The following is a 20,014-nucleotide window of genomic DNA, read 5'->3' as shown; positions in this document are numbered from 1 at the left end:
CAAGACTTCCCTCTTCTGTTTGGTCACCTGAAATTAGATCCAGCAATGAATCTTTTGCTGGATATCTTTTGTCAAAGTAATATTGTGAATACACTCTTAAGAAGTTTTAGCTGAAAATGCTGTTTATTATTTATAAGTTCTTGTACATTTCTTGCCCTTAGTTTCTTTCTAACACTCTTCAGTTGTGAAAGTATGTCTTTTCCTATGCTAACTACCACTTGATTTACGACTGGTCATTCGGGCAGGTCTGTGGTCTTCACCAATCACTCCCCCTGCCCCCCCTTCCATAAAGTCTTTGTTACCCCTTCTGGTTAGAAAGCAAAACCTGGAACACCATTCCTCCCAATTCTGGCCACTCCTCACTCCTTTAAGCATGTTGTCCCATATTACGGAATCCCCTCCTTCAAACATTCCACTCCACCTCCTTCTAATTCCTTGGCCCTCTTAAATTCCATCTTTGTGGCCACAGTACATCAAACTTGTATGCAAACTATTGATACTCAGTGATATACACAAAATGCTGGAGGATTTAGTGTTGGTTCAATAGTCCTCTGGGACTTTCCCAGGTAGTTGATAACACATTGCTATTTTTAATAATATCTCATTAAAAATGCAACAATTCTCTGGACTTCTGTTTGTGTTTTTGTGCAGTGAGGAGGTCGTTTCAAATAGTCTGTTACTGCAGTTAGACCCTGCTGTATCGGGAGTATTCTCCGGAAACCCCTACCCATTTGGCATTGATCCGGTGAGGAACGTTATAGATTCACTCCAGGCTTGTCGTGCTAGCCACTCCTGTGTTTCATGGTTTCATGCACCATTGGAAACTTCTATTTCTAACAAGTTGCTAAATCGGCATAAGAGCCGATGATGTGGTACGCCAATGATCAGGGTGACCCGAAATACTTAAATGACCAAGTTCAGATTAATCATCAAACCATAAACAGGTGAGGTTGTTGAGTGCAAGTCTTGCTGTTAGGAATTCACACCTCTTTAAACTGTTGAAGGACTGAACCCTGCGGAGCTACCCCTGAATTTGCAAAGTATCCTCACAATACAGTATATCCACAGATTGAACAAGCTACGGATTTTCTGTTTGAAGTGAAGGCGGATGAGAGGTGACTTGATAGAGATACACAAGATAAGAGGCGTAGATTGAGTTGACAGCCAGACCTTCCCCCCCCCCAGGGCTGAAATGCCTAACATGAGGGGGCATAATCGTAAGGTGATTGGAGGGAAGTATAGGGGGATGTCAGAGGTAAGCTTGCTTTTTTATTACAGTCGTGGGTGCATTGAATGCACAGCCAGATGTGGTGGCTGAGGCAGATAGATTAGGGACATTTAAGAGTCTCTTGGATAGGCACATGGATGAAAGAAAAAAATTGGAAGGAAGGATTAGATTGATCTTGGAGTGGGTTAAAAGGTCAGCTCAACATTGTGGGCTGAAGGACCTTAACTGTTCTATGATTGTGGACTGTTTGTTAATGAATGAATTGAACTGTGGAAGTTAATAAATGTTCATTCTTTCTTCAGATTTGGAACATTGCCTCAAACAAGCTAACTTTTCTCAACTCCTACAAGATGAAGATGTCAGTCATCCTTGGTGTCACACACATGGTGTTTGGTGTTGTCATCAGCCTTTTCAACCACATGTAGGTACATGCAAATAATTCAAAGCTCGTCTGTTCACAGACATCTTCAGGATGTCCCAAAACACTTTGCAGCCTCTTGTGTCCTTCCGGAGAAAAGGAAAACAAGTCAGTCTGCAGACTGCATTGGGTGAATGATTACCTGCTTTGATGTTGACCACTGACCAAGAAACTGGAAGAACTATTCTGCCTTTCTTTCATATAATGCCAGCTTCAGAAGATTGTCACCCAAGGAGTGTAGCTATCTTCAGCACTAGATTTTTGTAGTCTAGGCTCTTGCGCCTGGTTTGAACTGGCAGCCTTCTGCAATACCAAGACAGCAATGTTGTCTGGAAGCCAACATTTCCAGCAGACGCCACAGTCAGGAGATGGGCTGCAGTGTCCCCTCTTCTGTTTAGAAGAATTATCATTTTCATTTCAAAACGGGTGGCCAAATATCTAGGGATTGAATGCCATCACTGAGGAGGTGTCTGTGACGGAAAATATTTTCTTAAGCTTTCGCTTCTGTGGTATTGAGAGGAGAAATATGGTTTTTTTCCCACAAGAAGGTTCTAGACCTCTGGTAAACTGTCCACATCTATTGCAAAACAGTAAAACATTGCATCAACTTTATATGGCGAAGAATCAGTGTTTATTGAATCGCATGCTGACTAGCAAGCACCTATTTTAAAACTCTCCCCCTAATCTATTTTATTCTCTCCACATTCTTGTCAACTACCCTTGCACACTTACCCCCACCGTGATTCTTCCCCTCACCTACAGACAGTTTACAGCAGCAAAGTAAACGAGCAACTTGCATGCTTTTGTGATGTGTTTGGAAGCCAGAGCAGCTGGAAGCATGGAGAACACACAACACTGGAAGTCAGCATTGAATCCTGTTACCTGAACTCTGAGAAAGTAGCTCTCCAAGCCACTGCCATTCTTTTTACTTCTGTTTTCTTTAATCACTGTGCCATTTGTTTATACATATTGGTAAATGTTATGTAGAATTGGAGCATGCATCTGGGAAGAACAACCTTATCTACACTGGGGTTTGTCTTCCAAACCAGTCAAATAAATGTACATCTTTTCTTTTTCTTCCATGTCAATCTTCATTTCTGTGGGATTTATTGTCAATGTCTGCCAGAACGCCCTCCAAGAAGACCATAACATTGTTGTAGGGTTTGGATGCCTTAATGACCCGGAGAGCTATGTTGGCTGGAGTCAGGGCCTGTGCTTTGACTTTTGGTAGGGTTACCCATGCCAAACAGGTCAAAGGGTAGAGGCCAGACTAAGAGTGGTCCATCGTTCCTCCAGTTTTAGGGGTTCAGCTTGGGGCCAACAACCCTGACTGGTCAAAAGGAATTGTTACAGAAACAGCAATGAAGAGTCCTACATCTGTGTGTGACATTATTCCTGGGTCTCCACCAGGATTTGCATGACTGACAGTGAAAACTGAAGGGAAGCCACTGGCATGATGAAGGAAGCCCTGAACACCATTAAGATCAAGACTAAGATCAAAATTTGTTTTTGGAATGTAAGAACCATGTACAACACTAGCAAGCAAGGACAAATGACTGCAGAAATGTGTCATTATAACATGTATATACTGAATGTAGTGAAAGCAGTTGTACAGTATCTAGCAGATTAAAGGGGGCAACTGGTGAAACAGCTTTATACTCAGGAAGGGAAGATGGTCAGCACCATGATAGTTGTCATTTTGAAGAAGGGCATTGAGGAGTGCTTGCTGGAGTGAATACCAGTCAACAGTACTCTGAGTCAGGCTGAAAGGGAAGCAAGTGAACATGACTGTGATCAAGTGCTATGCTCCAAATAACGATAGTGACATTGAAGAAAAGGACATTTTCTACGAATAGCTGCAATCAGAGGTAGAGTTAGCTCCACACCATGAGATAATCATTGTCATGGGAGATTTAAATATAAAAATGGAAAATAACAACTCACACTTCACTAGGATCATGAGCATGCATGAATGTGAAATACTGGTGAAATGCTGATGGAATTCTGTGCCATGAACGATCTGGCCTTAGGAGGGACCTCCTTTCCATACCATGAGATCCACAAGTTGATGGTGCTCACCCAATGGATATGACAAGAACCAGATTGACCATTGAATGTTCAATAGTATGTGGAGGCGATCCTTGTAGGATGTAAAGGTGAAGAGAGGAGCAGATACAGGAAGTGATCACCACCTTATTGTCGAGTAATGAAACTCAAGCTGAGAAGTACTGGCATTATAATGTGTTTTGATGTTTAAAAAAAGCTCGAGGTCATTAGTCTGAGGTGTGCCTTCAACATTCATCTTAAGAATAGATTTCAGGCCTTGCAAGACCATGATGAGGATGTGTCAAGAGATGGGATCGACATAATGTGGAAACAGATTGCTTCAGTCTTCATGGAGAGCAGTGAGGCTTGTCTAGGACTCAGAACTGGAAAGAAGAACAAAGAAAGGATAACAGCGGGGAACATGCTCAGCCTTGGAAGAAAGACAGAAAATTAAGAAGCAAGCGTCAGATGCAAGGTCAACACAAATTAAGGAAACTTCAACTAGCATACACTGAAGCTAACATAAAAGTGAAGGGACTTTTAAGGTCTTACATGGAAGACCTTGTAGAGGAGGCCAAAGTAGCAGCAATTGATCAGGGAAATGTATAGATTTCAAAATTGATATGCAAAATGTTCTTGGCCTATGATCCAATGGTCCTATGAGAGATGGCAATGGTTTGCTTTTGACAACTGAGAAAGAGCAAGAAGTAGTACAATGGACAGAGTATTTTGGAGAATTGCTGAATAGAGCACCTCCAGATGGAGAACCTGGCATGCAAGAGGCAGTAGAGGACCTTGACATCAAAACAGATCCACCCAAGAAAGAAGAGAATGGTGCTGTGAATAAATCATTAAAGTACAGCAAAGCTCCAGGACATGGCAAAACTAAACCAAAAGTTGCAGCAGCCATCCGGCAGCTGCTATTTACTATAATCTGGGAATGGGGCCAAGTACCCAAGACCTTGGCAAAGGGATTTATTATTAGGATCCCCAAGAAAGGAATGCTAAGTGATTGCAATAACTGGGATGGCATTACATTTTTGTCAGTGCCCAGCAAGGTTTTCGCCAAAGTTGTTGTCCAATGGATTACAAATGCTGCCGTAACATCATAGAACAGTGCACAGAGTGACAGAGACAACTGTATCTGGATTTTGTGGACTTTGAAAAGGCTTTTGATGGCATCCACAGGGACAGCTGGCAAATTTTCAGATCATATGGGATCCCTTCCAAAATTGTCCAGCTTATCCAGTTTCTATGCTAACTACACCTGCACAGTTGGGGACTACAATCACTTCGAAGCCGAGACAGGAGTCGGGCAAGGCTCGGTGGCGTCGGTGATATTATTTAACCTGGTGACTGACTGAGTTATGAGGCAAACAATGAAAGAAATTCTCTAATTTAGAAGACCTTGACTTTACAGATGACCTCACATCACTATCACATACACACCAGCACATGTAAGGGAAAACTCAATAGCTGTGTTCTTTCAGTGGACAGGTTGGAACAGTCAGCCAGAGTAAGACTGAGACCATAACTGTCAATGTCAAGTCTCCTCCCATCAGGTATATTGTATTGACTTACCCAGCACTGGCAGATTCACCTACCTGAGCAACATCATTCAGCAGGAAGGTGGGACCAAGGACAAAATCAAGTGCAGACACAGCAAAACTGGAAACATCATCAGATCAATGAACAACACATGGGGATCAGCCAAGGACAGCATCCACACCAAGGTGAAGCTGTATAAGAGCTATGGTCTGTCCACAGGCTTGTACAGATCAGAATGCTGGCACATGACAGAATGACCTTGCCAAGCTGTTGTCATTCCACACCACGAGCCTCTGGAAGATCCTCCATATTTTCTGGCCAAGAAACATCTTCAACCATGCCCGACTCCTTCAATATCACCAAGAGGACATGGTCATCATGAGGAAATGTTGGAGATGGATTGGGCACATGATGAGAAGAGGCCAACTCCATCAAGACAGCACTTCATTGGACCCCTGAAGAGCGGAGACAACGCAGGAGATCAGAGACAACTTAGTGCTTTATTGTAGAGACAGATGTGATGACCCTGAACCACACCTGGGGCACAATAGAGAAGATGGCCAAGGACAGACAGAGATGGAGGACCTTCACTGCTGCCCGAGGTGCAGATGGCATAACAGGCAGTAACTAACTCTTCTACAACTTATGGGGACTCAGTTTAATTCCTAGCTGAGAGACCATCTCCTGAATGTTCAGCATCCCTGCATTCATTCTATCCTTGTGCTTGGATGTAAGTGATCCCATTTAAGAACAAGGGCCTTCTTTCCAGTGTTCTACCGCTGGTTCACCCATAAACAGCTCATTCATGCTGCTATCTGTGGACCTTGCTATGCACTTTTTAACTGCTGCATTTGCCTGTGCTTACATGAGTGATCACATTCAATAATGCTTTTGTTATCCTTGGGGTATGAAAGTAACAATAGAAATGCTTGTCCTTTGTACAAATTATTAATGAGTAGATGGATATTATTGCCTTTTTAAGGGTCGAATTTACCAATAATTCATGTCCTTCCATTTTGTTTCGCTATTTTGCAGCTACTTTAAGAGCAAAGTGAACATTTTCCTTCAGTTCATACCAGAGATGATCTTCATCCTGAGTTTATTTGGTTACCTGGTCTTCATGATTATTTTTAAGTGGTGTTATTACCATGTTGGGACTTCCCAGTCTGCTCCCAGTATTTTAATCCACTTCATCAACATGTTCCTGTTCTCCTACAATGATTCTTCCAATGCACTCTTATACCAGTATCAGGTATGTTATAGTAAAGTTTAAAAGTTAAAATCTTTATCAGCAACAAAAAAAGTGCCCAGTTATAACACACAACTCCCTTAAATGAATGGTAATAAACCTGATGTTTCTAGCATGTTTCTAGCACATTCTTCTGATGTGGTGTACCCAGCAAGGGTGAAAGTATTACCTGTCAATCTAGAACAAAATGGATTGCTTCCCTCTTACCTGGGCCAATCCCATCACTCTGTCTGAAGTTGTGTACAGGTAAAGGTGACAGGGTTTTTTTTTTGCCCCCGAATGGAAATCAGTGAATTAGATGTGTTTTCATGACAATCTGGAAGTTTGTTGGCCCCATTGATATTATTTGTGTAGTTGTTTTATTTTTCAATTGTATTAAAATTGAGCCATCATAATAGATTGAAATTCCTGATTTCAGACCATCTGTTCTGATCTGTGGAGTACTAGTTCGGTAACACACCTACACCATGGTATCGCAGGTCATATTTTGAGCACAGATTTATGCTGGCTGCAACATACATAACGATGGTAATGAAGAGTGATTTGCCACTTTGAGACAGTTGCTCCTTTACAGATTGTAATTGGCCATAAGACAAAGGAGCTAAATCAGGCTATCTGGCCCATCGATGGCTTCACTATTCAATCATAGCTGATTTATTTTCCCCCTCAACCCCATTCTGTCTTCTCCCCACAACCTTTGACACCATTGCTAATCAAGAATCTATCAAACTCCGCTTAAATATACTCAATGACTTGGCTTCCACAGTCGTCTGTGGCAATGAATTCAACAGATTCCCTACCGTCAGGACATCCTTCTATGCTGAGGCTGTGCTCTCTGGTCCTAGACTCCCCCACTATTGGAAATATCCTCTGCACATCCTCTCTATCTCGGCCTTTCAATAATCAATAGGTTTCAATGAGATCCCCCTTCATTTTTTTTAAACTCCAATGTGTACAGGCCCAGAGCCATCAACACTCCTTGTATATTAACTTTTAACACAATTAACTGCTCTTTGAACTACACTAACACTTGGGAAGTTTAAAAAGACTGTGTGCCAAGACCATTTGAATAAACCATAGAAACTCTTCTTGGGCTTCCAGCTGGGTACAGGTATTGATTATAACTGACATTTTGATGATCAACTCTGCCACCTTCACCAGGGATGATGCCCGGCCATGTCTAGTCTGCTGGTATTTATACACCTGTAGTCCGTCCCTCCTATTTGGATGAGAGTTAACCAATCAAGTTTCCACTTCCCACCTTGATTACAATTGAATTCCAGTTCTTACTTGGAGTAAAACCTTAGTCTTTGTTAAAATTCTTTTCCTTTAGCTTTATTTCAGTATCTTTAATAAGACGATGAGAGGCATTGATCGTGTGGATAGTCAGAGGCTTTTTCCTAGAGCTAAAATGGTTAATAGGGCACAGTTTTTAAGGTGCTTGGAAGTAGGTACAGAGGAGATGTCAGGGGTGAGTTTTTTTTTACACAGCGGTGAGTGCATGGAATGGGCTGCCGGCGACTGTGTCGTAGACAGATACGATAGGGTCTTTTAAGAGACACCTGGATAGGTATATGGAGCTTAGAAAAAGAGAGGGCTATGGGTAACCCTAGGTAATTTATAAAGTAAGGACATGTACGGCACAGCATTGTGGGCTGAAGGGCATGTATTGTGCTGTAGGTTTTCTATGTTCAGCAGGCTGTCTCAAAAGCCATTGACGTAGCATAGTAGTTTTGTACCATTGAAGTCAATCCTGTGGCCACTGTGAATACAATATTCTGCTATCACTGATTTCTCCAGGTAATCCAGAGAAATCAGTGGTAGCAGAACCTCACATTTGCAACGGGCATAGGATTGAACAGACTGGCCTTGCAACTGTGTCACCCCACCCCTAAGAGAATAAACTTGCAGCAGAACAGGAATACTTGAAATTATTATTTTAAATTTTGCAGAAGGAGATACAGAGCTTTTTGGTCATCATTGCATTCATTTCTGTCCCCTGGATGCTGCTCTTCAAGCCTTTTATTTTGCGATCAAATCACAAGAGATCTCAGCAAGCGGTAAGATAAACCTGCATAATCATCAATAATAAAATGTACATCTGAGGAGTTGCTGTTGACGCAGTGAATTGCCTGAATGAACTAGAGTTCAGAGCAAATCTTTGTCTCTGGCTCTGGAGCCACCAACTCTGCAGGGTGTCTTCACTGGCTTTTGGGGAATCGGTTAATCACTTGGGTTGGTGACCACTTCAGAGAATTAATCCCCATTAAGAGCACATTGTTGCACTTTCACTATTTTTGGCTTTTTGGACTTTCTTCCCAATCATGCAGTCACCTTTCTGACGAGCCTCGCTGTATCTTCTGGCTTTGCAATGCTGTTCCCCTTAAACTAAGATGAGCTAGTTTTGCTCTGACCCATCTCTGGTACGCTTTAAGGCTGATCTATACTTGTGCGTTAAATGTACGCCGTAGGAATGGCGTAGCGGCGAACCCTATGCCGTAGCCTAACGTGCACCTCTCCCAAAATGTAACTATGCGTCATGGCGTCGCAGACCGCAACAACTGTGATTGGTCCGCTTGGTAGCATCACATTTCCTCCTGTAGCTTGCCATTGGGCAACTGAAGGGCAAGGAAGGAACTCTGACTGCAATGCTTTCCATAAAGCTTTACAGACCCCCGAAATTATGGAGGACCCTGTGCTTGACGCCAGTTTGTAGCTAGCTGCTACAGCCCGTTGACTTCCACCTGAAGCTAAAACTCGAATGGTGATTTCCAGTCTCTGAGTATACTGTGCGTACACTGATGCGAAATAAATGGTTGGAGACGATGAACCAAATCGTCAAATCTACCTGCCGACATCCGAAAATATTTGAAAAGCATTTCCTCATCCATGTCTCTCAGTGGCCAGACAAGCACAGAAGATTCACCCTCCTTCAGTTTGTCGCCATTGTTTGAAATTTGAGTTTCTTCGTGTTGAGTTTCAACACAAAGAAACTCAACACAGTGGCACAGAAACCCCACCGCCAACCAGCGTTTTGGCGGTGAATTGCAGAGCGACGCAGACACACCAACGCACAAGTATAGATGCTCACAACGGCGTAGCCCCACTTGCGTAGGCTGCGGCATAAGCTAGTATGCACAAGTGTAAATCAGACTTTAGTCTGTCTGTCTCACTGGATCACTGCCGCAGTCACAGTGATATCCTGGATGAATGTAATTCTGGCTGCTTTTCACAGTTGGCGACTATCCAAGAGAATGCCTATGCGGATGTAGCCGATGCAGACATGATGCAGACCCAGCAAAGGAACTCCACTGACCATGCTGGTGGCCATGGGGACCAGCATGGCGAGGAGGTGAGTATCACATTTAACTTGGACATTTAAAACTGGTTCTGCTCTGTTAACAAACTAACCATCAAGAGCAGATCCCTTCCGTTGCCTAATCAAATACTGCGGCTGTTTTACCTTGTATTATCAGGTGCTATGGTACTGTGTCAGTTAGCACAATTGCTTTACAGATCCAGCGACCATCGATCAGGGTTTGATTCTGACTGCTGTTCGTAAGCAGTTTGTACATTCTCCACATTCAGTTTCTCACTGCCTTCACTAACTGAGGGGCTGGAGTTGCCGGATTAGATATATACCTAAGGGGCTTTGCAGTGACTGCATTTTAACAAAAAAATTCTTGTATTATTTCAGTTTGACTTTGGTGATATTTTTGTGCACCAAGCAATCCACACTATTGAGTACTGTCTCGGTTGCATCTCCAACACTGCTTCCTACCTCCGGCTCTGGGCTCTAAGTTTGGCTCATGCAGGTAAGCAAATTTTTTTGGTCCCAGTGTATATGATGGGTGGGTTGAATATTCATGGCAATGAGTGAAGTGAATGGACTTACTGAACTCTGAATGTCAATGTAAAGCTTTCTGTAATATGAAGAACATTCTACCATTCAGTAAAATGCCCTGTAATGATCAGAGGGTAAAAGAGAGAAAGTGAAAACAATTAGGGAATATCTTTTTAAAATAATTCTGTCCATGTGTCCAACCTTTATATGTTCTGCCTAATCAAAATGTGTTCTCTTTCACTACATATGGATATGAAGGGTGTCAATAATGGAGGAAAGAGGAGTCTGCAAATGTCAGAAATCCAGAGCAACACATACAATGCTGAAGGCTTGACCCTGACAACATGTCCGCTCTGCTCAGTTACTCTAGCACTTTGAATGGTGACAATGATGCTTTAATTTATCTTTTGGAATGCCTCTCCTGTATGGTGTGAGATTGCACAGTACCTAATGGTCTCCCTGCTGACTACATCTCCAGGAAGTGCACCCAACTTCAGCTCCTGACTGTCAAGGTCAAGGATCTGGAGCTGGATATACTCAGGACTACCCAAGAGTCTGAGAACCTCATAGATGAGACTTTTACTGAGGTGTTCACACCCAGAAGAGTTCAGGTTTCAGACAGCAGATGGGTGAAGAATAAGCACGTAGTGCAAGGTTCCCCTGTGGCCATTCCCTTCAGCAACAAGTACACCCCTTTGGGTACTTCTGGGGAAATGACCTACTGGGGCACAAGAACAGCAGCCAGGCCAGTGGCCCTGTGGCCGGCTCCGAGGCTCAGCAGGGAAGGGTAAAGCCAGGTGGAACGTTAGTGATAGGAGACTCAATAGAGAAACTGGCAGGAGTTTCTACAGCTGCAAAAGAGACACCAGGATGGTGTGTTGCCTCCCAGGTGCTATGGCCCAGAATGTCTCAGAACAGCTGCAGCAGATTCTCAAGGTGGGGGGGGGGGGGGGGGGGAGTGCTGCCAGAGGTCATGGTGCACATTGGCACCAATGACATCGTTAGAAGTCAGGTAGGGGTTCTGCTCAGTGAGTGTAGGGAGTTGGGGAAAGAGGCTGAAGATCAAGACCTCCTGCAAAGTAGTGGTCTCTGGACTATTTCCAGTGCCACATGCTAGTCAGCACAGGAATAGGATGATAGTGCAGATGAATGAGTGGTTGGGGAACTCCTGCAATGGGCAGTGATCTCTTCTGGAGAAGGTATGACCTGTACAAAAAGGACAGGTTGCACCTGAACCAGAAGTGGACTAATACCCTTGCAGGCAGGTTTATTAGAGCTGTTGGAGAAGATTTAAACTAATTTGGCAGGGGGTGGGAACTGGAGTGATTGGGCTGAGGATAGTAAAGTTGCTATACAAGTTGATGCAATGTGTAGTGAGAGTGTAAGAAGGACAAGCAAGATGATGGGGCAAAATTTTAATCAGTGCGATAAGTTGAAGTGTGATATGGGGGAAAATCGAAAGGGTGAATACAGGACTGAGGGTGTTGTATTTGAATGCACGCAGTATATGGAATAAGGTAGAGATTAGCAAGTACGACATTGTGGGCATCACTGAGTCATTACTGAAATTAGATCATAGCTAGGAGGTTCGCATCCAAGGATAGACATTGTATTGACAGGACAGGCAAGTAGACAGAGGGGGTGGGGTTGCCTGGTTGGTGTTACATGCTCAAGGAGATCTCTTTTTTTTGTGAGAATGATGTAATGGTCTTTTGGAGGTCACCTGATGTGATTTTCCCGCCGTTGAGGTCACGTGATGACATGTGCCCCCCCCCCCCCCCCGTGACTATATTAGGGTCGACTCCCGTGACGCAGTAGGATTTTGAATGTGTGGATTTCCGGGTGGAACATGTAGTGCCTCCGTTTCTGTTGCGTGTTTGTTTTTGTGACGCAGTTTCATTTTTAAAATGGTTGTACGTTCTGTTGAAAGATTCCATATTACTTGGACTGGAAATTTGTGGCTGGAAGTGCCAATTTACTCAATTCCGACAGCTTTGAAGGACGAATGAAGGATTCGTCGAAGTGAAGGATCGAGAGAAGTCGGCATTGGTTTGGCAGTTTAATAAAGGATCGACCTTATTGAGTCTTCGTTGAAGAGAAGCTGCATTGCGATAACTTGCAATAGAGTAATGAGTTCACGTATAGGCTCTCTCTCTCTAAAAAGAATTTAAGGTCAGTCGATTTAAACTGTTTATTTTTGGCATCGGGAATCCTGTGGACGGAACCGGCAGTAAAGGTGCGTCGGTGAAGAAATCCTTCTCCAGAGAAGTCTCTCCCAATTGAATGTGTAAAACTGTTAGACTTTCGAAGTTATCGCTTTAAGAACTGTTTCGGCATTTAACGCTTTAAGAACCAGAGTCGAGTGGAGTTGATGAACGGCTGCGTACCTGTTTAACCTCCGGTTAAAGTTTTTATAAATCCAGGCTCGATTAATATTCATTGTTGCCGGTTACGTAACAGTTGGTAAAAACCGAAATCAAATCCATAGAAAGAAGCGATGTAGGGTTAAGATGTAGGGTTGTAGATGTAGAGAAACTGCAAGTTTAAAAAGACATTGGGAGTTGCGTATAGGCCTCCAAAATGTAGCCAGGGTGAGATACAAATTACAGTAGGAGATTTTTTTAAAAAAAAGCATGCTAAAAGGGCAATGTTATGTTAGTCATGGGGGATTTCAATGTGCAGGTAGACTGGGAAATTCAGGTTGGTGCTGGATCCCCAAGAAATAGCATTTGTTGAATGCCTCCATTTTAGGGCAGTTTGTGGTGGAACCCACTGAGGGAAAGGCAATTCTGGAATGGGTGCTGTGTAATGAACCAGATTTGATTAGCGAACATAAGGTAAAGCGAACCCTTGGGAGGGGGTAATCATAATATGATATTCACCCTACGATTTGAGAGGGAGAAGCTAAAGCCAGATGCATCAGTATTGCACTGGAGTAAAGGGATTTACAGAGGCATGAGAGAGGAACTAGCCAACGTTGATTGGAAGGTGACACCAGCAGGTTTGATGGCAGAACAGCAATGGCTGGCATTTGTGGGGGCAATTCAAAGTTGCAGATGGCCTACGTGAGGGAAAGTTCATGGTCAGGCTCTCTGGGAAAAGGAATCAATGCATAGACCAAATGGGGAGAAAATTCAAAAATCTGAGGTGTAAAGGGAATTGGGAGTCCTTGTGCAGGATTCCCTAAAGGTTAACTCATAGGTTGAATCGATGATAAGGAAGGCAAAAACAATGTTAATTCTTTTCGCGAGGACTACAATATAAGAGTAAGGATTTAATGTTGAGGTTTTATAAGGCATTGGTCAGACCATACTTGGGAGTATTGTGAGCAGTCTTGGGTGACTTGTCTAAGAAAATATGCTGGCATTGGAGAAAGTCCAGAGGAGGTTCACAAGAATGATTTCAGAATGGTAGGTTTAATGTATGAAGAGCAGTTGATGGTCCTTTGCCTGTAATTGATGGAGTTTAGAAGAGTGGTGGGGTTGGGGAATCTCACTGAAGCCTATTGTATGTTGAAAGGCCTAAATAGAGTTGATGTGGAGAGGATGTTCCCTGTAGTGGATGAGTCTAAGACCAGAGAGCACAGCCTCAGAATAGAGAGATATCCATTTAGAACAAGGATGAGGAGGAATTTCTTCAGCCAGAGGGTTGTGAATCTATTGAAGACATTGTCACAGACTGCTCTGGAGGCCAAGCTGTTGATTATATTTAAAGTGGAGGTTGATGGGTTCTTGATTATTTAGGGCATTAAAGTTACTGGGTAAAGGCAGGAGAATGGGATTGAGCAGGATAATAAATCAGCATGATAGATTGGCAGAGTATACTTGATGTGCTGAATGGCCTAATTCTGCTTCCATGTCTTGTGGTGTTGTCGGTATCGGGTTCAAGAGCTACTCATGTTTGTTTAGAACTTTAAATGTCCAAGCTACATCAGTGATCAAATCAAAATGACGTACTGGGGCTCGGGAACATCCGTAGACAGAGGAGCAGAGTTGGATGTTTAGTTCCATGACTTTTAGTTCAGCTGAAGGGCATCAATCTGAGCAACTGAGTATTTTCTGTCTTGATAAAAGATTTCCAGCATGACTGTTTTCTTGGTGTCACAGAATTCCTAACCCCATAAGGAATGGTGAATCTCTAAAATTCTCTCTCCCAGAGGGCTGCAGTCTCGAATTCTAGAGATTAGATTAGATTATGAGGACACTCAGTCCTCGTTTATTGTCATTTAGAAATGCATGCATTAAAAATGATATTGTTCCTCCAGAAAGATGTCACAGAAACACAGGACAAACCAAGACTAACTGACAAAACCACATAATTATAATATATAGTTACAACAGTGCAAAGCAATACTGTAATTTGATAAAGAGCAGACCATGGGAACAGTAAAAAAAAAAAGTCTTAAGTCCCGATAGACCCATCATCTCATGCAGAGGGAAGCATCGCAAACTTGCCGATGCATTGGAAGCAGCCAACTCTGAGTCCGTCCGAAAACTTCGAGCCTCCGGCGCCAAGCTCCATCTCTGCCGAGCGCTTTGACCCCGCCCTGGCCGCCGAGCAACAAGTAAAGCCGAGGACTCAGGGCCTTCCCCCCTGGAGATTCTGGATCACACAGTAGCAGCGGGAGCGAAGCAAGCATTTCAGAAGTTTCACCAGATGTCCCTCTGTGCTGTCACGTCTGTCTCCATCAAATCAGGATTGTGCACGGCACCCTACTTGACAGATAACAGATATCATTCACCAGAGTGGCCGCTGCAGTTCAAACCTTGGGTAATTTTTGAAAGATTTCAGAGTTGAGGACTTTAGTGATCTTCTGAAGCCTGAGAGTAGGTCAGCCATGACTGTATTGAACAGCGGAGCTAGCACAAGGGGCCTAGTCTACAATGCTTCTGTTATTTTGTTCTTGTGTACTTGGACATGACCAAGAGGTTGGCTAGTCAGGTAGTGTCCGAGAAGTGGACAGGTAAAACAGTGTGTAGAGGGAATTCAAGAGCTTAGAGCTAGGGCATTTGAAAACATAATCCATGATGGAACCATTAAAATAGGATACTGACAAAGATTCAGAACTGTAGCAGTAATGACAGTAGATTGTATGAGTGATTGTACAACTAAGGAAATGAGGCAAGGAGAGACTTTGAAAACCAGATTGAGAATTTTGCTTTCTTTTCCCAGGTTTCACTGTGATGTGAGGTTTATGAAGGGTAGAAAATGACATGTTTGCCAGGAATGTGGTAGAATATATGAGCACGGAGATAAATGCAGACATCCCACCCTGCAAAAACTCATTTCAGGGAGGTAGCACCATCAATTTGCGGGAGACTTCCGGAAGAGGTGGGATGTCTGCAATAGAGTAGCTCCTTAGCATCTAGCCAGCTAGTTTAAATAACATTAGCTATACTAATGAACGAATGACACCTGTTAAACTCACCTCAACACGTCTTTTACAGTCTTAACCCACCATGGGCAATAGAAAAGTCACTGTTGCAAACAGTGCAGCGAGCAACACTGTCATTATTTTGACCCCTATTAGGCAGGGGTATATTTTAGTGTAGTCTGGGGTGAAGTACGTTTTTTTGTTTTTTTGGAACACTGCCATGGCGCGCGCTCTCATGGTTGGTCGTGCACTCTCACTCGCTCTCAAAAAAATTGATTTCCGTGATAATGTATATAATTTGCGGGCATCAGGGAGCCACTATTAATATGCAGGAGACTCCCAGAACTTCCGGGAGAGGTGGGATGTCTGTAAATGTGTGTCAGCAGTGGATGAGATAGTGATGTAATAAGCTAGTGCTGGACGTGGAGGGAAGAGGTGTTCATGATATCACTGCAGCTGACCACGAGATGTATTTAGGTTAAGTGCAGCCCCAAGATTTAGCAACTGTTACAGGATGGGGTGTATGGTCTTGATATTCAGTTTGCTGTATCTTCACATTACATTAACATAAATATTCAAAGAAAGCTGCTGCAGCCTTAATCTTGCCCCATAAAATAAATGGTTATTGGAGCCTGGAACTAGTAGTCTATCAAATACAAGGTTAGAGAGCAAGCTGTGTATCTGAACTGAACTGCACTTCAGAATTACTAGCAAAGGACTGTTATAAATTGTTCAAACAAAAATCCTGAAATCTTGCAATCTTAATCAGAAAAACCCTTGTCTCAGTAGTCCACTCAGAAGGTCACGTCTGTTTTAAAAATATTACAACACAGTCTCCTTTATTTCTAGAGCTGTCTGAAGTCCTTTGGACCATGGTCATGCACATTGGACTGAGTAGTGCTTCCTGGGGTGGTCTTATTGGTGTCTTCATCATTTTTGCAATTTTCGCTGTGTTAACTGTTGCCATTCTGTTAGTGATGGAAGGATTGTCGGCCTTTCTTCATGCACTGCGTCTTCATTGGTGAGTAATTCAATCTAAGTGATTTGTTGGTATTGGAGAGAGTTCAGAGGAGGTTCACGGGAGTGATTACAGAAATGAAAGGGTTAATGCATGAGGCGTGTTTAATGGTTCTGGGCCTGTACTCATTGGAGTTTAGAAGAATTGGGGGGGGGGGGTAATCTTTCTTAAACCTATCAAAAGGCCTAGGTAGATTGGACATGTAGAAGGTGTTTTCATTAGAGGTTACAGCCTCTGAATAGAAGAATGTCCTAATAGAACAGAGATGATGAATTTCTTTAGCCAAAGGATAGTGAATCTGTGGAATTCATTACAACAGATGGCTGCAGAGGCCACATCATTGGGTATATTTAAAGCAGAAGTTGATAGATTCTTGACTAATCAGGGTGTCAAAAGTTACAGGGAGAAGGCAGGAGAATAAGGTTGAGAAGGGTAATAAATCAGCAGTGATCGAATGGTGGAACAGGCTCAATGAACCAAGTGGCCAAATTCTGCTTTTTTTATATAAAAGTTGCTGGTGAACGCAGCAGGTCAGGCAGCATCTCTAGGAAGAGGTTCAGTTGACCCTTTGTCAGGACTAACTGAAAGAAGAGCTAGTAAGAGATTCGAGAGGGGGAGGGGGAGATCCAAAATGATAGGAGAAGACAGGAGGGGGAGGGATGGAGACAAGAGCTGGACAGTTGATTGACAAAAGGGAAATGAGAGGATCATGGGACGGGAGGCCTAGGGAGAAAGAAAGGGAGGGGGAACCCAGAGGATGGGCAAGGGGTATAGTGAGAGGGACAGAGGGAGCAAAAGGAGAGAGAGAAAAAGAATGTGTGTATATAAATAAATAACGGATGGGGTACAAGGGGGAGGTTGGGCATTAATGGAAGTTAGAGAAGTCAATGTTCATGCCATCAGGTTGGAGGCTATCCAGACGGAATATAAGGTGGTGTTCCTCCAACACATTTTAATTCCACATCCCATTCCCATTCTGATATGTCTATCCACGGCCCCGTCTACTGTAAAGATGAAGCCACACTCAGGTTGGAGGGAAAACACCTTGTATTCCGTCTGGGTAGCCTCCAACCTGATGGCATGAACATCGACTTCTCCAACTTCCGCTAATGCCCCACCTCCCCCTTGTACCCCATCCGTTATTATTATTATTATTATTATTTTATATATATCCTCCCTCTCTCCCTCCATACTCCTTGCCCATCCTCTGGCCTTCCCCCCCCCCCTTTTCTTTCTCCCTAGGCCTCCCGTCCCATGATCCTCTCTTATCCCTTTTTCCAATCAACTGTCCAGCACTTGGCTCCATCCCTCCCCCTCCTGTCTTCTCCTATCATTTTGGATTTTCCCCCTCCCCCTCCCACTTTCAAATCTCTTACTAGCTCTTCTTTCAGTTAGTCCTGACGAAGGGTCTCGGCCTGAAACGTTGACTGTACCTCTTCCTAGAGATGCTGCCTGGCCTGCTGCGTTCACCAGCAACTTTTATGTGTGTTGCTTGAAATTCCAGCCTCTGAAGATTTCCTTGTGTTCTGCTTTTTTTATGGTCTGATGCATATAAGTTGCATTATGAGGGCTATTGTTTCAGTTTGAGTTACCTTCATCCCTATTTTCACAAAAAATATTGTTCTAGGGCTACGTCATCTTTGTTCAAACACCTCACCAGTGAATCTTTAGAAATAACAATGAACTAATTCCTACTTTGAGAACTTGGAGTTCAATTCTGACTCCTTCCACTGGTTAGTTCCTGCTGATGAAGGGTCAATGGAATGGCTCACTAAACTCAACTTGCAGCTTTACAAGTGCAGGAGTGCCCAGTATTGAGTTGCTTCATGAGTCACTAAGTGCCGTTGGATGTAGTCATCAGGGCACCATAGATGTCAGTGTGATGCTACTGCACCTTGGGGCTCCTGGGAGCTCAATTCCAGCATCATTCTGTAAGGAGTTTCTGTACGTCCTCGTGGAATGCGTGGGGTTTTCTCTGGGTGCTCCCACAATCCAAAGACGTACCAAGTAGGTTAATTGGTCATTTTAATTGTCCCATGATCAAGCTAGGTTTAATTGGGGTGGTGAGGTTGCTGGGGAGGCAGAGCTCGAAGGGCAAAAAGAGCATACTCCACAATTTAAAAAAGAATATATAAAGTAACAGAGAAAAGGGCTCGTCAGGCCACTAAGTTTGTGTCAATCATCAAGCACCCTTCTCTTCAACTTCTACACAACCTGCACTCCAGCGATGATTGACAGTTGTTAATTAACCTAGCAATCCTTTGGGATGTGGGAGCAAACTAGAGTGCCTCAAAGAAACCACCAGGTCATGGGGAGAGCATTAAAACTTCATGTAGTCAGAATTAGACTGGGATCATTAGAGCCGTGAAGCTTTGTGCCTCTCTACCACCCCAAACCTGTCACAGCTGGAAAAGCTAGAACCTCTGTGCAAGCCCACCATCACTTGCCAAGCTAAATAGAATCACCTTTTTTTCAGAATCAGGTTTATGTCGTGAAATTTGTTGTTTTGAGCAGCAGTATATGGCAATATATAATTTTAAAAAACTATAAATTACAATAAGAAATATATATTTTAGTGCAAAAAGTGCAAAAAAAAAATATATTGTAGTGTACATTATCTATTCTGAAATCTGGCAGAGAGAAAGAATCTGTTCCTAAAATGTTGAATGTGTGTCTTCAGGCTCTTGTACCACCTCAATGAGAAGAGGACATGTCCTGGGTGATGGGGTGGGGATCCCTAATGATGGATGCCACCTTTCTGAGGCATTGACTTTTGAAGGTGTCCTCTAGCTGGGGAGGCTAGTGCCCATGATGGAGCTGGCTGAGTTTGCAACTTTTTCTGATCCTGTGCGGTGGTCCTTCCATACCAAGTGGTGATGCAACCAGTTAGAAAGCTCTCCACAGTACATGTGTAGAAATTTGCATGTTTTTTGGTAACATACCAAGTCTCCTCTAACTCTAATGAAGTATAGCTGCTATTTTGCCGGCTTTGTAATTGCATGAATATGCTGGGCCTAGGATACTGTAGATCTTCAAAGACGATGACACCCAGATACTTGAAACTGCTAATTCCTTGATGAAAACTGGCATATGTTCCCTTCACTTCCTCTTCCTGGAGTCCACAATCAATTCCTTGGTCTTACTGACATTGAGTGCGAGGTTGTTGTTGTGATATCACTCGCCCAGCTGATCTAGCTTGCTCCTGTACACCAGGGGTCCCCAACCTTTTTTGCACCGCGGACCGGTTTAATATTGACAATATTCTTGTGGACTGACGGGGGTTGGGGGG

The 20,014-nt window shown here is 43.3% G+C and overlaps 1 protein-coding gene across 4 annotated transcripts in view; it reads left to right on the top strand.

Annotated features, from left to right (window-relative positions):
- The window catches only part of LOC140202744 (V-type proton ATPase 116 kDa subunit a 4-like), a 77,203-nt gene that overhangs the window by 50,937 nt on the left and 6,252 nt on the right, over positions 1 to 20,014 (top strand). For all 4 annotated transcript variants that reach the window (XM_072268014.1, XM_072268010.1, XM_072268011.1 and 1 more), the window contains 7 exons: positions 652 to 745; positions 1,531 to 1,649; positions 6,276 to 6,492; positions 8,442 to 8,549; positions 9,725 to 9,841; positions 10,187 to 10,304; positions 16,557 to 16,728. In XM_072268014.1, coding sequence (XP_072124115.1) covers positions 652 to 745; positions 1,531 to 1,649; positions 6,276 to 6,492; positions 8,442 to 8,549; positions 9,725 to 9,841; positions 10,187 to 10,304; positions 16,557 to 16,728 — 945 coding nt within the window. The remainder of the gene's footprint in view (positions 1 to 651; positions 746 to 1,530; positions 1,650 to 6,275; positions 6,493 to 8,441; positions 8,550 to 9,724; positions 9,842 to 10,186; positions 10,305 to 16,556; positions 16,729 to 20,014) is intronic.

This window comes from Mobula birostris, chromosome 9 (genome assembly GCF_030028105.1).
Source record: "Mobula birostris isolate sMobBir1 chromosome 9, sMobBir1.hap1, whole genome shotgun sequence".
NCBI lineage: Eukaryota > Metazoa > Chordata > Chondrichthyes > Myliobatiformes > Myliobatidae > Mobula > Mobula birostris.
This window is presented reverse-complemented; position numbering and strand designations above follow the sequence as displayed.